Below are 18,101 nucleotides of genomic sequence, written 5' to 3' on the forward strand. Positions count from 1 at the left end.
ATTTACATGTGAGTTTACAGGTGAATTCTTTGAATCTGATAAATCCATCAGCGTAAATAATACTGAATCACCCTCCTGTGTCGACTCTCACTGTTGAATGTTTAAAACTGAAAGGCATTCATTCAACGCAGTTCACCGGGTGACGTCATCAATCGTCAAAGATCAAACGCTAACTCGCGGGCTAACGCTAGCTTAGGTACAGGTGAGTCTCTTACCAGGATTCGTGTTTCCGCTCCTCGCTCGTGCTGCTCAAATCTCTTCAGCGCTGTTTTGTCTGCTCGCTCGCCACACGCAACAGTGTTTCCATGACAACAGGCTGCCGGAGCGCGCATGCGCACTGGGGTACGCGAACGCCTCATCACAGTTGAAACTGCGTTTGTTTGTTTTCTGAAACGACACGAGGGTTGCTGCTGGGTCACATGATCAACACTAGGCTCCTCCCCCTCTGTGTTCTATACATTGTGGCTTCGCTGTATAAAATGACTCCTTTCTTATTTTTGTATAATGTGTTTTATTCAAGGCCACACGGCGGTGCAGTGGTCAGCACGCGTGTCTTTGCAGCAAGTGGTCATGAAGTCATGAACTCGGGGTTCAGAACCCGGATTTTTCTGCAGGAATTAACATGCTTTCCGCGTGGGTCTCTGTGATGGATGTTGCTTCAACACACGGCTGCCACCTGGTGGCGGGGCTCTGCAATAACAGAGCTGCTGCTGCAAATGAAATCTATAATCTAGATCCAAACACTGTGTGTGTGTGTGTGCGTGCGTGTGTGTGTTTACACATAATCCAACATTAATAATGAACGCACACTCACCACGTGTGTACATATGTGTGCAGTCATACAGGTGAAAGGTCATGTGAAAGGGTGAACACTGAGAAAGTGGTTCATTTATTCAAAGTCACATGTACAGAGAATTGTGAATGTGATCACAGTGAGCGTCAGATTAACGCCCTCATCATCAAATGATAATTCAAACTTTTAGAATGGAATATTTCAATCGTCTCATATAAAACTGTGACACCTCCAGCCAATCACAGACCAGGACCTGAACATCAAGGTCCTGCTTCAGGTTCTGGTTCTTATTCCAGGAGCTTCAGAGCCTCTGAGGACTTGACTTAACATCATCACCTACAGATCACCATGTCCTGACTAGGTCTGGTAAACCCAGACCTTAAGGTTCTGAAGTGGATGCTAAATAATAGATAAGTTCAGTCCAGACTTATGAACTCTTCTGCTTCAAAGATACAGAGTCAGATTTGGATTTAGTCTGGATGGATCCGGAATCTCCGATTCTGATCAATCTGTAGACGTCCATAGACCATTTAGAAGCATTTGGAACAAGAGATCTTTAGGTGACCTTTGGTCTGATCAAAGTGTCCGGTTCAGTTCTGGTGGGTCAGTTCTGGTGGGTCAGTTCTGCTCAGCCCATCCCAGTGGTAAAGAAGTACAGGTAATCATGTGACAAACAGGTCCAAAACTCTCATTCGTGGTCAGAATCCTGATGAACGTACAGATCTATCATTTTCCACAAGAACCTGAAAGTTGTCGGACTAAGACTAGGTTTGTTTTTTTGTGAAGCTCATTTCAGAACCAGCCCAGCCTTCACTCTGGTTCTGTTTGGTGTTTCGGTACAGAAACCATTTTCTCTCCCAGGATGGTTCCATACAGTTCTGCACAATCAGGAGCTTCTTTTACCTCTGGGAGAAGATTTTGTGATACTCATTGAGTATGAGCTCGACGATCTGGCTCTGAAAAACCATGTGGATCGTCATGTTCGGTGACTCGGTCTGTGGGCGGAGTAACGTTGGTCCAAATACAATGGCGACGCTCTGAAATGACATTCGGTTTGAGTCCTTGTGTTCGATCACCCTGCGGAGAGAGAAAGAATGGGTAACCTTAGTAACCGTCCTGCAGACGTTAGTGACTTTAGTAACTGTCCTGCAGACGTTAGTGACCTTAGTAACCGTCCTGCAGACGTTAGTGACCTTAGTAACCGTCCTGCAGACGTTAGTGACCTTAGTAACGCCCTGCAGGCGTTATGCAGGCGTTAGTGACTTTAGTAACGTCCTGCTTAGTGACCTTAGGCCCTGCAGAGTGAGGCGTTTAGTGACCTTAGTAACCGTCCTGCAGGCGTTAGTGACCTTAGTAACCGTCCTGCAGGCGTTAGTGACCTTAGTAACGCCCTGCAGGCGTTAGTGACGTAACGCCCTGCAGGCGTTAGTGACCTTAGTAACGCCCTGCAGGCGTTAGTGACTTTAGTAACCGTCCTGCAGGCGTTAGTGACATAGTAACCGCCCTGCAGGCGTTAGTGACCTTAGTAACCGCCCTGCAGGCGTTAGTGACCTTAGTAACCGTCCTGCAGGCGTGGTGACGTAACCGCCCTGCAGGCGTTAGTGACTTTAGTAACGCCCTGCAGGCGTTAGTGACCTTAGTAACGCCCTGCAGGCGTTAGTTACCTTAGTAACGCCCTGCAGGCGTTAGTGACCTTAGTAACGCCCTGCAGGCGTTAGTGACCTTAGTAACCCTGCAGGCGTGAGTGACCTTAGTAACGCCCGGCGTTGTGACTTTAACCGCCCTGCAGGCGTTAGTGACCTTTGTAACCGTCCTGCAGGCGTTAGTGACTTTAGTAACCGCCTGCAGGCGTTAGTGACTTTAGTCCGCCCTGCAGGCGTTAGTGACCTTAGTAACAGTCCTGCAGGCGTCAGTGACCTTAGTAACCGCCCTGCAGGCGTTAGTGACCTTAGTAACCGGCCTGCAGGCGTTAGTGACCTTAGTAACCGCCCTGCAGACGTTAGTGACCTTAGTAACCGCCCTGCAGGCGTTAGTGACCTTAGTAACGCCCTGCAGGCGTTAGTGACTTTAGTAACCGTCCTGCAGGCGTCAGTGACTTAGTAACGCCCAGGCGTTAGTGCGTTGCAGTTAGTGACTTTAGCAGCAGCTTCTGACTTGCAGGCGTTAGTGACCTTGCAGGCGTTAGTGACCTTAGAGGCGTTAGTGACCTTAGTAACCGTCCTGCAGGCGTTACCTTTAACGCCCTGCAGGCGTTAGTGACCTTAGTAACGCCCTGCAGGCGTTAGTAGTGACCGTAACCGCCTGCAGGCGTTAGTGACCTTAGTAACAGGCCAGGCGTTAGTGACTTTAGTAACCGTCCTGCAGGCGTCAGTGACCTTAGTAACCGCCCTGCAGGCGTCCAGTGACCTTAGTAACAGTCCTGCAGACGTTAGTGACTTTAGTAACCGCCCTGCAGACGTTAGTGACCTTAGTAACCGTCCTGCAGACGTTAGTGACTTTAGTAACCGTCCTGCAGGCGTTAGTGACTTTAGTAACGCCCTGCAGGCGTTAGTGACCTTAGTGCGCCCTGCAGATGTTAGTGACCTTAGTAACGCCCTGCAGGCGTTAGTGACTTTAGTAACGCCCTGCAGGCGTCTGACCTTAGTAACGCCCTGCAGGCGTTAGTGACCTAGTAACCGCCTGCAGGCGTTAGTGACCCGCCCTGCAGGCGTTAGTGACCTTAGTAACCGCCCTGCAGGCGTCCGTGACCTTAGTAACGCCCTGCAGGCGTTAGTGACTAGTAACCGCCTGCAGGCGTCCGTGATGTAACCGCCCTGCAGGCGTTAGTGATTATAGTAACGTCCTGCAGGCGTTAGTGACTTTAGTAACGCCCTGCAGGCGTTAGTGACTTTAGTAACGCCCTGCAGGCGTCCGTGACCTAACCGCCCTGCAGGCGTTAGTGACCTTAGTAACCGTCCTGCAGATGTTAGTGACTATAGTAACGCCCTGCAGGCGTCCGTGACTTAACGCCCTGCAGGCGTTAGTGACTATAGTAACCGTAGGCGCTGCAGGCGTTAGTGACTTTAGTAACGCCCTGCAGGCGTTAGTGACTTTAGTAATGCAGCGTCCACCAGTAACCGCCCTGCAGGCGTTAGTGATGTTAGTAACCGCCCTGCAGACGTTAGTGACCTTAGTAACCGCCCTGCAGACGTTAGTGACTATAGTAACCGTCCTGCAGACGTTAGTGACCTTAGTAACCGTCCTGCAGACGTTAGTGACCTTAGTAACCGTCCTGGACAGTGTGACAAGGACATGGTCAGGTGTCAGTAACCTTAGTAAGGACAGAGCGTGGACAGTGTAACGAGGACATGGTCAGGTGTCAGTAACCTTAGTAAGGACACAGAGTGTGGACAGTGTGACGAGGATATGGTAAGGTGTGAGCTCACCTGCGCAGGTGTTTGAACAGCAGCTCCATGGTGTCGTGGTTTGGCAAAGGCAGAGACTGAACCAGGTCTTGCATATAAGAGACTCTCAGGTTGTAGTCTGGGAGTTCTGCAGGGAAACACACAGATGTGAGGCCAACAGGATGATAGGACAACACACACACTAACACCTGCACATATTTAACATCTGTCAAGCATCACTTGTCTTTGTTTGTTTGTGTGTCTGTGTCTGTGTGTGTCTGTGTGTGTGTGTGTCTGTGTGTTGCATGCACTGACGAATGGCAGCGATGAACTTGTGGAAACAGCTGAAAGGAAACAGCGGTTCAGGAAGTTCTCTCAGGAACAGCTTCAGAGCTCCGGTGATCACATGAATGTCCTGCCACTGTCCGTCATCCAGGTCCAGCTGATCCTCTGAGGACGACACACACAGACACACACACACCACTGACAACACATATTCATTCACTGTTGGAAGACATCACTGTGAGATTGTGGGCGGCACCTGAGGGCCTGTTCACGACAACCATCTAACTAACATACAAACCATTGAAAGGACGTTCAAGAGAACTCACATTTTCATTACTTTCTGGACAAGAGATGACACCAGTGTGTGTGTGTGTGTGTGTGTGTGTGTGTGTGTGTGTGTTACCATGATCAGCTTTATGTCGTAGTTTCTGGATCACAGCTAGATTTCCACTCACTCTGTAGATCCCATCAACATCCAGACCTGAATGAGTACACACACACACAAACACACATGATTATTTGTATTGACTTATAGAAGTATATATATATATATATATATATATGCGTATATACATATATATACTTGTGTTTGTGTGTGTGTGTCCAGGTATTACTAATGTTGTGGGGACCTACAGTATACTTGTTTACACAGTCACATTATTGGGACTTGTCTTCCTTGTGGGGACAAAAATCAAGTCCCCATAATGTAAATGACTACATTCTAACGTGAAGATATGTTTTAAGGTTAGAGTAAGGGTTAGGATTAGGATTAGGTTTAGGCCAGTAGTAATTGTGGTTAAATGCAATGTAAATGTGTCAATGCAATGTCCCCTCAAGTCATGAATGTCGAACGTGTGTGTGTGTGTGTGTGTGTGTGTGTACCTCTCCTCTCCACCACTCTCACACACTTGTCCACGAATTTAGGGACTGTGGAGTTCTCTCGGTGACACAGTGTATCCAGGTGACAGCCGAACACATTATCTGGACAGAGGGAGGCGTGTCAGTGTTGAATCATGTGATCATGTGATCAGCTGACTGCTGGCGACTCACCTCTGATGTAACCTTTCTCTTTGACGCTCTGCAGCGTCGGCCGTCTCTGGAGGAAGCGTCTGAGTTTGGTCCTCACTCGTCTCTGCTCAGAGTCTGCAGCTGAAACCAGTGACATCACCACATTATTTACAAACAACACATCACCCCTGCTGCCCCCTGCTGTTATAGCAGAAAAACAGCGATAAAGACTTCTATGATTAAAGTGATACAATCATTTGATGAGCTGATGAACTCACGTGTCCTCCTCTGGTCTTTGTCCTCTCGGTCTGATGCGGTCTCATCCTCGTCCTCTGTCAGGTGATCCTGTTCCTGAAACAGTTCATTTGTTAGTCTGTTTACACACTGATGATGATGATGATGATGATGATGGTGATGTCACTAACCAGCTGCTTGATTGCATCCTGTATCACTTTGAACCAGTCACTGATGATGCTCTCAGTGTCGTACTGCATCAAGAACTCACAGCCGTGACGAGTTTTCATCTGTAAACAAACAAACTTTATTTATAAAGCACATTTAAAACAACACAGTTCTGTACGTACATCGTCCTCACATGAAATCAACATTAAAACAACACAAACATGACAAAGACGCACAAAACAACACAAATACTCACTATAAATGTTCTTAAAAGAGAAAAACCTTTTTATACAGTTCTAAAACCCACAGGTGAACTCACGTTCACCTGACTCACCCTGACACACACACCGGGACAAAAGTGTCACATTTCAAACCATCGCTGTAACCACGGTAACAGAGCAGTACCTCAAGCACGTTCTTTTTGGAGGACTTGTCTCTGGATGCCCAGCAGATGGACGAACCTCTCAGGTCTACAGTGAACTCTGGAACAATCTGAGAGGCTTTACCCTGCACACAGGAAGTCACGGTCACACAGGAAGTCACAGGCCGTTTCTCAATGTCCCAGAACAGAAGTTTTAACATAATTTGAGGCGAGAAATTAGTCATTTAGAATTCAAACATGTGGTTTATGTATTAAGATCTGACGTATTTATAGTTTGGCAACGTTTGTCAGAGGTGACAAGCTCTGCCTCTGCGGACGCTCGGCGCTCACTGTGCATTTATATTACAGTCGCGCGATCATTGTATCTGTATATATGTATATGTATATTTATATATATATATATATATATATATATATATACATACTACTCTACAATGCTGTAATATATCTATTTTCCACATTGTATTATTTGTATTGTATATTTGAATAGAAATAAATTAATAAATGAAGTTAAATATTTAAAATCTGAAAATAATAACAATTTATATGCATTTATTAAAAGTATTTCATATGTTCATTTATCAACACTGTGGGTGGCGGTAATGAGGCTTAAGCACTTGGCACCAGCCACCGTTCAAACAGCAGAATAATACATACATACTTGCTTACTTGAGTATTGAGAAACAGCCACATACTTGTGTACTCCCGTACTTGGCAAGTATGTACTCCCAGCTTACTTCTCAAGTATATACTTCCCAAGTAAGCAAGTACATTGCACATTGCACATTGCATTGTGTGTGTGTGTGTGTGTGTGTCTCACAGCAGTTCCTGTTGGAGCAGACTTTGGGTCTTTATGAAAAGTCAGAATCCCTCCATGAAGGACGGTCCAGGACTGACTCCAGTTCTTCCTGTTCAACACACACACACACACACACACACACAGTTACACTGATGATGTCTCTCTTACACACACACACACACACACACACACACACACACAGCTCTGCTCCTCACCTGATCTTTTTGCCATTATCAGCTACTTTGGTCTTATTGATGATTCCTGCTTTCTCCAGCAGGTGGCCCTGTGTGAGACAAACAGACAGAGAGACAAACAGAGAGTTAACCAGTGATCACATGAGGAACTTTGTGAAAGAACCTTTAGAGACGATAAAACCTCCTCAGAGAGAAAAAGAAGAAGTTAATTTACAGAACCTTGTGTAGACACTCTGACACCAGCAGAACCACAGAACCACCGGCAGAACAATAGAACCACAGAATCACCAGTGGAACCACAGAACCACCAGCCGAACGTTACAACCACAGAACCATCGGCAGAACCATAGAACCACATAATCACCAGCAGAACCACAGACCACCAACGGAACCATATAACCACTGGCAGAACCATAGAACCACAAAACCACCAGTAGAACCACAGACCACCGGCAGAACAATAGAACCGCTGGCAAAACCATAGAACCACAGAACCACCGGCAGAACCACTGGTGGAACCCAACCAATACATCACAAAAGTTAATAAGAGTTAGTTGTGACACTGCCCCCCACAGGCCTACAGCTACTGTAAGGTTATGTGCAGAGGAGACAGCAGGTGGCACTGTCAGCATGCAAAGCAACGCAACACACACTGAGCAAACCCACGAGCCATTCAGAGGCCACGACCTACGACCTACATGCAGCTGATGAGAGTCTGTGCTGCGATTGGACAGATTCCTCTTCAGTCTGTGTCTGTCAGAAAACTTAATGAGGAAGAACATGGTGACATCACAAAGTGCGATGAATGAAAGAAGGGATGAATGGATGAATAATAGTATCACACTGTAACAGATGTGATCTGAGTGTGAGGTGGGTGTGTCTACCTGTGGACTGTCAGGGGACAGTCTCCTATTGGACACATCAGTGATGTCAGAGACATTCCTCCTGTGGGTGGGGCCAAATGTCTGCAACATAAACAAATTCATGTTGGGCTTGAGTTATTTGAACAACTATCATCTCATTCACACAGATCACCATCTAATTCTCAAAGATTATCATCTCATTCACACAGATTACCATCTCATTCTCACATATTATCATCTCATTCTCACATATTATCATGAATCTCATTCACACAGATTACCATGAATCTCATTCACACAGATTACCATGAATCTCATTCACACAGATTACCATGAATCTCATTCACACAGATTATGAATCTCATTCACACAGATTACCATCTCATTCACACAGATTACCATCTAATTCTTAAAGATTACCATCTAATTCTTAATGATTACCATCTAATTCATACAGATTATCACGAATCTCATTCATACAGATTATCACGAATCTCATTCATACAGATTATCATCTCATTCACACAGATTACCATCTAATTCTCACATATTATCATGAATCTCATTCACACATATTACCATTAATCTCATTCACACAGATTACATCTAATTCAAAGATTATCATAAATCTCTTTCACACAGATTACCATCTAATTCACACAGATTATCTAATTACACAGATTATCATCTCATTCACACAGATTATTATCTCATTCACACAGATTATCATCTCATTCACACAGACTATCATGAATCTCATTACACAGATTATCATCTCATTCACACAGATTATCGTGAATCTCATTCACACAGGGGTGGAGTGGCTCAGTGGTTAAGACCGCCTGTGGTTAAGCCCATGTGTGCAAAGACTTGATGGTTGCAACTTCACCCCTGGCAGGTTGTACTCAATTCCCTTGTAAATCGCTTTGGATAAAAGCGTCTGCTAAATGACATGTAATGTAATGTAATTATCTCATTCACACAGATTATCAGTTCCACTCACGTCTTCAGCCACACTATGTCTCCAGTTCCTGACTTGCAGACTCATTGAGTCCTCAGAAACTCCATTTCCCATCCTCCTCTGGGGCACATGTGGGATCTGAGAAAAGAAATCAATGAGTGTATTGATAAAGTATAACTGATCAACTGTGTCATTACCTCTGGCAGCCTCCAGTGGGAGCTGTTTCCATCTTTCAGGTCCAGCTGAGCTCTGGGGATCAGAGCCACAGGCTGCTGAGGATTCTGGGTAAAAAAAAAAAGTTTTAATTAAAAAGTTTAATTGTGTGTGTGTGTGTGTGTGTGTGTGTGTGTGTACCGATGTAAATACAGCGTCGTCATCTTTAGGATAGTCTGTGACCGGATAATCTTCCTCTGGCAGTGGAGGCTGTCAATCAAACAGTGATTAGTGAGTGATTATTGAAAATGATCAATAACTTTATCAAAACAACCTCATCTATTAAAATGTAACGATGTCAGTATATAAAGAGAATAATCCACTTGATCAGCTTTATTGATCTGTATGATCTTTATTGACGTACCGGGCTATGGAAGTGCTGCCTCCTGCTGGTTGGAGATCCAGTGGAGGAGGGGGATAGTGGCTCTGGTGCGGTCCAGGATGTGGCTCCTGTTGTGGGGTTGAAGTAATAAAACCTCCCAGAGACGTCGTCCATCAGCTGCTCCCAAACACAGGAGTCCTGACACCAGAGAGGACACTTACTGTACACCACTGCAGGACTGCAGTACTACATTACCACTGCAGTACTGTTCTACTGAAGTATTCCAGTCCTGTCTAAGTCATCAGCTCAGTTCAGCGTGAACATGAAGACTAAATGAAGATTACATGGAGATTATTTGGAGATTACATGGAGATTATATAGGGATTACATACTGTACAACATCAAAGCAAATTATCATCAACACTCGGGTCATGTAAACAGCTGTGTGGTTAGCTTCAGCATTAGTTTCAGGTGAGCTGTCACTGATTGTGTACTCATGAGCAGAAGGTTGTATTTGCTGTAACTGAGTAAGTGATTTGTCAGTTGTTGTACCTGGGAGGAGTCAGGGGATAGCTGAGGTAAGGGGGAGGTCAGCTGACCCTCCTCTCTCACACTGGACTGGTCCATGTCTCCAGCAGGCAGGGGGGAGGGGCTGTGGGGATCTGACCAGGTGGTCTGTCCAGTAAGAGGGTGGTAATAAAAGACCTGCCCACTTTCCTGGTCAGTGTACTCCTGAGCAACATTAGAGTCAGAGCAGTCATAATAGAGTCATTATAGAGTCCCACTAGGGTCACACTAGAGTCACACTAGAGTCACAATAGAGTCATTATAGAGTCACAATAAAGTCACAATAGAGCCACAATAGAGTAATAATAGAGTCACAATATAGTACTAATAGAGTCACAGTAGTCATTATAGAGTCACAAAAGAGTAATAATAGAGTAACAATAGAGTTATTATAGAGTCACAACAAAGCAATAATAGAGTCACAATAGAGTCAATATAATAGAGTCACAATAGAGTCAATATAGAGTCACAAAAGAGTAATAATAGAGCCACAATAGAGTCATTATAGAGTCACAACAAAGCAATAATAGAGTCACAATAGAGTTATTATAGAGTCACAACAAAGCAATAATAGAGCCACAATAGAGTCAATATAGAGTCACAAAAGAGTAATAATAGAGTCACAATAGAGTCATTACAGAGTCACAATAGAGTCATGATAGAGTCTCTACTATGACTCTACTGTGACTTTACTGTGAATGTTTATTTAAAAACATTCTGTCATCTGTCACTAAGCAACAGTTGTCATGGAAACAGTGACTAAGAGCTTCTCCAGTCATGTCATCTGAAGAGCTCAGATCACATGACATTAAATATTCATCACTCAACTATTTAAACTCTAGGCCCATGGGCCACATGTGACCAACCAACAAATTTCACACAGCCTCAGTCAGTGAGGGAGGTTCCACTTTCAGACACGCCCCACTCTGCATTGGATTGGCTGACTCCCTATTTTCTTGCTCCTCCCACTCTGCTAGTCATTAAAACTTTTACCCTTCTATGTATTTAAGTTTGAGAGCGTAATTTAAAAAAAGAGCTGTGTCCCAGCAGTCAATACTGTGTCCTACACGCATTTCCTTCTTCTTCTAAATAAATATGATACAACAGATTTATAGTTGTTAACTTTGTTGTTCTGACGCTGGAACAAAAAGAATTCTGGGATAGGGTTGTCCATGAACGATACAAGGATACACATATGTATCCTTGTGTCCAGGTGAAGGATACGAATGACGTGACACGAAGACGACGCAACCTTGACTCGTGAGACACAGCTAAAACACGTCTACCTGTGGAGGGCAGCAAAATATTAGAAGAAGAAGACCCATCTAAGCAGAGACAAAGGCCGTTTGTCAATATTCATTCTTGTGCGTACTTGCGTACTTGCGTACTCCCGTACTTGTGAAAACGTCATCAGCCTCAGTCCAAGTGCTGTTCCAATTCTCTAGTAAGCGAACAGCAAGGACGGTTCTCAAACCCGGAAGTGTTCTCACTCCGCCCATTTTTATCAAGTATGCATCGGAGGTGACTTAAGCGTACTTGGGATGGCCATGTATCCCAGAATATATTTCGGCGGAGCATAGCAGCAGATAATAGAAATATAAATCTGAAATAAATATTTTTCTGTGTCCTGGAACAAAGTTTTAACATCATTTGAGGCAAGAAATTAGTCTTTTAGAATTCAAACATGTGGTTTGTGTATGAAGATCTGACGTATTTATAGTTTGGCAGCGACGTTTGTCGGAGGTAATGGGTTAGGGTTAGGGGTTTTGTTCACTGAGAGTGAGCCTCTGTGTGATTGTCAGCAGGGGGCGCCCACAGCACACGTCATGAAATTGGAAACAATCCCTTTAATTTGACTGATATAGTACTTCTGCCTCATTGATCAGAGGTCAGAGGTCACCTTACCTGCCACTCATCTTTTGGGCTGAGGAGGGAGGTGGGGCTTATCATGCCAGGGGAGGAGACAGTGGAAGATGGGGTGCAGCCTGGAGTAGAGGGGGCAGGTACCATTGGGGGTGGTGGTATGGGGGCGTGGTCAGAGATGAGAGGGAGAGAGGATTTCTTCAGAGTGATGTTAGCATAGATGGCCAAGTTAGGGCCGAGTGAGCCGTCATCCTACAGAGAGAGAGAGAGAGAGTCAGTGTTATTCTGGGGTAACATGACGTTAACAGTTTCCTGTTGGACAGGAAGTGCTCCTCCTCTGCTCTGGCTGTGGTTCAGTGGTAGGGCATGTTGTCTTCCAAACGGAAGGTCAGTGTTCCCTTATGTTCATGTTAAAAGCCAGATTTTAGTCTAAGACCAAGAAAATAATTCACATTTCTTAATGTAAACACGTTAGTCCCACTAAAATCCAGCTAGTCTTAGTCAGACTAACACGTCATAGTCTGATTACTCCTACATGTAAACAATAAGACTGGAGTCATGAGACTTGTGAGTGTGAACGAGTGTGAATGGGTGAATGTGTAAACTGTGTGTCATCAAGACTAGAAAACACACACACACACACACAGCTGATACATGACTCAAACCTGTCAGACCAGTTCTCTCTCACACACACCACTCACACGTGTCAGGTTACTGAACAGTAGCCCCGCCCCCCAACAAAACAAAATCACCTGACCTGAGAGGGGGGTGGAGCCGGTGCAGTGTCAGGTGGTCCTCCAGAATTCTCTCTTCCTCTGACCAGAGACTCCAGGTCCAGGTTCAGGTCCTGAATGGACTCATAGATATGGTTTGAATCCTTCAGTGAATCTTGCTCCTCCTCCTCTTCCTCACTGCTCTCCTGCTGCTCCTCCTCATCTTGCTCCTCCTCCTGCTCCTCCTCTTGCTGTATGGGAGACTCCTGTTTGACATGGGTACCTGCAGTTGTGCTGTGGGTATCATTACTGGGGGAGACTAAAGCATTGACAGGGACCACTGGTGTCTCCACAGGAATGGGCTGGGTCTGGGCCCGGGGAACGGAGGTGGGTTCTGCTGGGCTAAAATTTGGGAGTCGAGATTTTCCAGAGTCCCCGTGCTCCTCCAGACATCCCAGCAGGGGGGGCTGCTTTTTGCTCATGCTGCTGTCGGTCTCTGTTAAGGTTCCGGTCTCTACAGGAGGAGCAGGGGGACTGGTGGTCACCGGCAGGTCATTCAAGTCAAGTGGGACACCGAATGTTGACATGCGGTTCTCAGTCTTCCGGTAGCCGGTAGAGACATCAGGTCTGAGCCTTATGGTCACCTCATCCCCTGGTTTGGTTCTGTTCCCACTGGGCTCCTCCAGAGTCTTTGGAACAGGAATGGGCACAGGGACAGGAACTGGAGCTGCCACAGGAACCAGTACTGGTTCAGGACTGGGTGGATCAGCAAAGTCCAGGGGAGAGGGGAAGTCTGATGGCAGTTCCTTAACATACTTGGCAGGTATGTAGAAGGGCTTGGAGCTGCAGTCTCTCCGGACCTGCCACCAGTGGTCATTGGTCTTAGCTAGCAGAACATAGCGCTCATTGGGTTTGATAGAAACGAGCACTCCATCCCGACCCTGGTACTCATACTGGAACTCCACCAGGACCAGACCCAAACCTAAAAATAACAGCTCCAAATTAACATTAACTAGCCTACTATTGTATCGACTAATACTCGGTAAAGGACTCACCACTGTTGAGCAGGGGGGATGCTGTTGCCATAGTGATGACCCTTGGTTCCTCAGACCACACCCCTGATTCTGAAGTCCAAGGGTCAAAGGTCAGAGCTATTCAGAAAAAAACATGTTGTATTATGTCATCATTTCTTATCATGTGACCTTTTTCTATTTCCACAAAAAAACAATGACATTAAACATTTAACGTGATTTTAACGCCAGTCAAGATTGGAAACAAGTTAACTGAAGGATTCATTCATTCACTGTCTCCCACTTTACGCTCCACGAGGGTCACATGGGGTGAAAGGCGGGGTCACAACCTATTAGACCAGTGGTCACCGACATGGTGCCCACGGGCTCACTTCACTTCACCTCACCATGTATTCATAAGATCAGTCAAATATTAGCGATAATCATGAGGAGTAAACACAAATGAATGTGGTCGCCCTCCATATAATCCTCTAGCCTTCAGGAGGTAGCTCTCGCTCTCAAGCAGGTTGGTGATCCACTGTTGCCAACTCCTCAGTAATGACAGTCACTGTTGGCTGTCCTAAAAGTCACTAGAAGTCGCTAAATGATGTCATCGCACAATTTGCATAATTGACAATTTGCCTGATATAACCGCATGTGCGCCGTGACACAGTACAGCGGAGGAGGGCATGTGCATGCGCGATTCATTAGCAGCCTGGACGCGGAGTGGTGAGGGTCTCCTCTCTGCTCTGACCGCAGGCTGGGACTGCTGTGGACGCTACTGTGAGATTGACCGCCTGCGAGTGCTTTGGGAGGGGATCCCGGCAGCACCAGCTGCTTGTTGAGCACAGTAACTGCAGAGTGATACGTGCTTTCACATGAGAGTCTGCAAACACCACAAAAGTCTCCAATAACACCAGAAAAAGTCACTAGATTTGTCGCTAGTCGCTTTTGACAAAAAAAGCCGCTAGGAGGCGTTGTAAAGTCATCAGATTTAGCGACAAAGTCGCCAAGTTGGCAACACTGTGGTGATCCCGGTGTTAGAACCTCACAGGTCAAACTAACGGCCACTCTCATATAAGAGTCAACAATTAACATCTGCATGTTTTTGGTTCTCCAGGAGAACCCGGAGAACCTGAAAACTCAGAGAACCCAGAGAACCTGAAAACTCAGAGAACCCGGAGAACCTGAAAACTCAGAGTACCCGGAGAACCTGGAGAACCTGAAAACTCAGAGAACATGGATAACCCGAAAACTCAGAGAACCTGAAAACTCAGAGAACCTGGAGAACCTCAGAGAACCCAGAAAACCTGAAAACTCAGAGAACCTGAAAACTCAGAGAACCTGGAGAACTAAAACTCAGAGGCCAGAGAACCTGAAAACTCAGAGGGACATGGAGAACCTGAAACTCAGAGAACCCAGAGAACCTGGAGAACCTAAAACTCAGAGAACCCAGAGGACCTGGAGAACCTGAAAAGAGAACCCAGGGAACCTGGAGAACCTGAAAACTCAGAGAACCCAGGGAACCTGGAGAACCTGAAAACTCAGAGAACCCATAAAACTCAGAGAACTGGAAAACTCAGTAACCTCCTGTTCAGAGAGGAACCTGGAGAACCTGAAAACTCAGAGAACCTGGAGAACCTGGAGAACCTAAAAACTCAGAGAACCTGGAGAACCTAAAACAGAGAACCCAGAGGACCTGGAGAACCTGAAAACTCAGAGAACCCAGGGAACCTGGAGAACCTGAAAACTCAGAGAACCTGAAAACTCAGAGAATATGTACTGTGTGTGTGTCAGTGTGTGTCTGTGTGCAGAGGAGCCGTTGTGTAGCACTTGTTCACTTCCATATGTGTGTGTGTTCTCTGTGAATAAAGTGTGTGATAGTTCATGTTCATACATGAACTAAAAGAACAACAACCACTGAACTTTGACTGTAATGAACAGAGACAGGCAACAACATGTACACACACACACATTCCTGTGAGTGTCTATGGGTGTGGTCATGTTTGAGACGTGGTTATTTCTGACTGACTGACCACACCCAGCTCTCACACATGGAGAAAGGTCCTGATTGGCTTCTGAGATGATGATGTCAGCTTGGTGAACTTTTCCTTTATATCCTTTGACTCTCCTCATTGGTCGATGGGCGTGTCCTGACACAAACCTGTGATCTTGGTTTGATGATTGACAGCTCCAGTTACTCTTTCACACACTTTGTTGTAGATATGTGTGTGGGTGTGCAGGTATTACTAATGTTGTGGGGACCTAAACCTGTTTACACAGTCACATTATGGGGACAAAAATCAAGTCCCCACAATGTAAATGATTACATTTTAAGGTGAAGATATGTTTTAAGGTTAGGTTGAGGTTAGGGTTAGGGGAAGGTTAGGGTTAGAGTTAGGATTAGGCCAGTAGTAATTGTGGTTATGGTTAGAGTAAGTCTCCAGGAAATGAATGTAAGTCAATGCAATGTCCCCTCAAGTCATGAATGTCCAACGTGAGTGTGTGTGTGATACTGGTGTGGGTGTGGCTTAGAGACCCAGACAAGCAGATGGGGGAGGGGGGAGAGGGAGAAGCGGAATTCCAGAGTCTCTCTCACTCACTCACACACACACACACACACCTGGGCCAGGTACAGCATTGTTAGTAAGCACACACACACACACACACACACTCTCTTACCCTTTACTCTAACTCAAACCATCACAACTAAATGACGAACCCTGACCTTTAACCTGAAAAAGCCCTTTAAAGTTGTGAGGAGCAGATAAACACAAAAGTACATCCAAAAATGGTTCCTTTACAATGACAGGAAACACACACACACTCACACACACTGTGACATCATGGCCCTGTGGGTGGGGCTTAGAGCAGCCAGGAAGAGCAGACACTTCCCTTTGTAAACAGAACAAGCCTCCTGTTATTGTTCTGTGTGTGCGTGTGTGTGTGTGCGTGTGTGTGTTGAAAACTTCATCAAATCTTTCACTTTAATTTTTCACACAACACACGTGTTAGCAGATGTTAGCATGTATTAGCATGTATTAACAGATGTTAACTTGACTACTGCTACTACTGCTAACAGATGGTCCAGAACGTGATGGCGTGCCTGATCTTCATGTTCCCCCTCTGCTCATTGAGCCCCTCTGGCTTCCCTTAAATTCAAATCCCTGATGCTAGTCTACAAAGTGCTTCATGGGTTTGCTCCCACCGACTTAAATGCTCTCCTAACGGCTTATGTTACCCCTCGATGACTCAGTTCATCAAAGGATTATGGTCTGGCGGTGCCAACACCCCGCACAAAACAATCCAGATGCTGGTGGAATGATCTACCGAGCGCTACCAGAACAGGGACGTCCCTGTCTGTCTTGAAGAAGCTCTTGAAGACCCAGCACTTCAAGGAGCATCTTCTGTCCTGGCACTTATCTCAGCCCCTCCCCTGCACTTTAGCCCCTCCCCTGCAGTTGCAGATGTTAGCAGATTTTAACATGTATTAGCAGGTGTTAGCAGGTGCCAGCAGATGTTAACCTGTATTAGCAGATGTTAGCAGGAGTTAGCAGTTGTTAGCAGGTGTTAGCAGATGTAACACCACACACACAACAGCGACTGATTAAGCACAGTTAGTGTTTATATTGTGAAGTGAAATCAACAGCATGTGTGTGGTTCCGCTCTAATCTCTCATCTGTGGTCAGATTTAAAAATCCTCAAGTGTGGGACAGATGTAACCTGGTAATCAGTACAATATAATCTGTTTATTCTTGCAATCCAATGTAATGGGATTATTCCTGTGCTGTGATGTAATCTGATTATTTCTGTGATGGGATTGTCTCTGTGAACACACTGTGATCATTTAACATAATCCAATTATCTTGTACTCTAATGTATTATGATTATTCCCATGTCCTAATCTAATCTGATTGAGCCTGTAAAATTATGTAATCTGGTCATGTTTACAGGAAACACACAGGTGCGTGTTTATAATGTGATCACATGACCTGCGTCAGCCTATGAACTGTACAACAAAGAAACACACGATTTATGTCAAACTTTGAACAGACACACACACAGAGACACACACACACACACACACACACACTATAATCAGAGTCCAAAGGTTTCACAAACTCAGCAAAGTTGAATTTTCTTGGTAGTTAGAATAAAAAGTTAATAAAGTTAGTTTGTTTACCTGTAGTTAAAGTTAAACTTAAAGTCGTGTCCAACCTTCATCCTGCTGTTTGTTACTCCTCTGATCCTGAAGGGGCAAGTCCAAATCACTCAAACAGGTTCCTGCTCTCTCTCTCTCTCTCTCTCTCTCTCTCCCTCCCTCTGGCCCCGCCTACTCATCC

General features: G+C 45.4%; 1 protein-coding gene and 1 long non-coding RNA gene across 4 annotated transcripts; both read right to left on the reverse strand.

Moving 5' to 3' along the window:
• Positions 1 to 868: 868 nt before the first annotated feature.
• LOC122785147 (rho GTPase-activating protein 12-like) lies at positions 869 to 18,034 on the reverse strand. 3 transcript variants are annotated; one of them, XM_044050802.1, is made up of 22 exons: positions 17,942 to 18,034; positions 13,804 to 13,899; positions 12,793 to 13,730; positions 12,078 to 12,287; positions 10,158 to 10,337; positions 9,648 to 9,803; positions 9,425 to 9,493; positions 9,268 to 9,351; positions 9,113 to 9,208; positions 8,131 to 8,211; positions 7,945 to 8,010; positions 7,268 to 7,335; positions 7,074 to 7,161; positions 6,277 to 6,378; positions 5,895 to 5,993; positions 5,748 to 5,820; positions 5,512 to 5,610; positions 5,344 to 5,442; positions 4,865 to 4,942; positions 4,492 to 4,626; positions 4,219 to 4,324; positions 869 to 1,870 (listed from the first exon to the last, which is right to left on the reverse strand). In XM_044050802.1, the coding sequence occupies exons 2-22, from the start codon at positions 13,832 to 13,834 to the stop codon at positions 1,693 to 1,695; spliced, it is 3,036 nt and encodes a 1,011-aa protein (XP_043906737.1). In that variant the 5' UTR covers positions 13,835 to 13,899; positions 17,942 to 18,034; the 3' UTR covers positions 869 to 1,692. The 3 variants fall into 3 exon arrangements, with proteins under 3 accessions (XP_043906737.1, XP_043906738.1, XP_043906739.1); XM_044050803.1 differs by lacking the exon at positions 7,945 to 8,010; XM_044050804.1 differs by lacking the exon at positions 10,158 to 10,337 and having other exon boundaries at positions 17,942 to 18,033.
• Positions 1,878 to 3,153, reverse strand: LOC122785154. The gene is made up of 3 exons (XR_006362264.1): positions 3,139 to 3,153; positions 2,771 to 2,830; positions 1,878 to 2,016 (listed from the first exon to the last, which is right to left on the reverse strand). It is a non-coding gene; the product is annotated as an uncharacterized LOC122785154 (long non-coding RNA).
• Positions 18,035 to 18,101: the final 67 nt, after the last annotated feature.

This window comes from Solea senegalensis, linkage group LG19 (genome assembly GCF_019176455.1).
Source record: "Solea senegalensis isolate Sse05_10M linkage group LG19, IFAPA_SoseM_1, whole genome shotgun sequence".
Taxonomy (NCBI): domain Eukaryota; kingdom Metazoa; phylum Chordata; class Actinopteri; order Pleuronectiformes; family Soleidae; genus Solea; species Solea senegalensis.

Excerpts from the sequence above, each read along its gene's own strand:
- LOC122785147 (XM_044050802.1), bottom strand. The coding sequence starts at position 13,834 with ATGGCAACAGCATCCCCCCTGCTCAACAGTG. Across the intron at positions 9,209-9,267 it reads CCCACTGGAGGCTGCCAGAG|ATCCCACATGTGCCCCAGAG; the intron begins GTAATGACACAG and ends TTCTTTTCTCAG. Across the intron at positions 4,943-5,343 it reads GAGAGTGGTGGAGAGGAGAG|GTCTGGATGTTGATGGGATC; the intron begins GTACACACACAC and ends GTACTCATTCAG.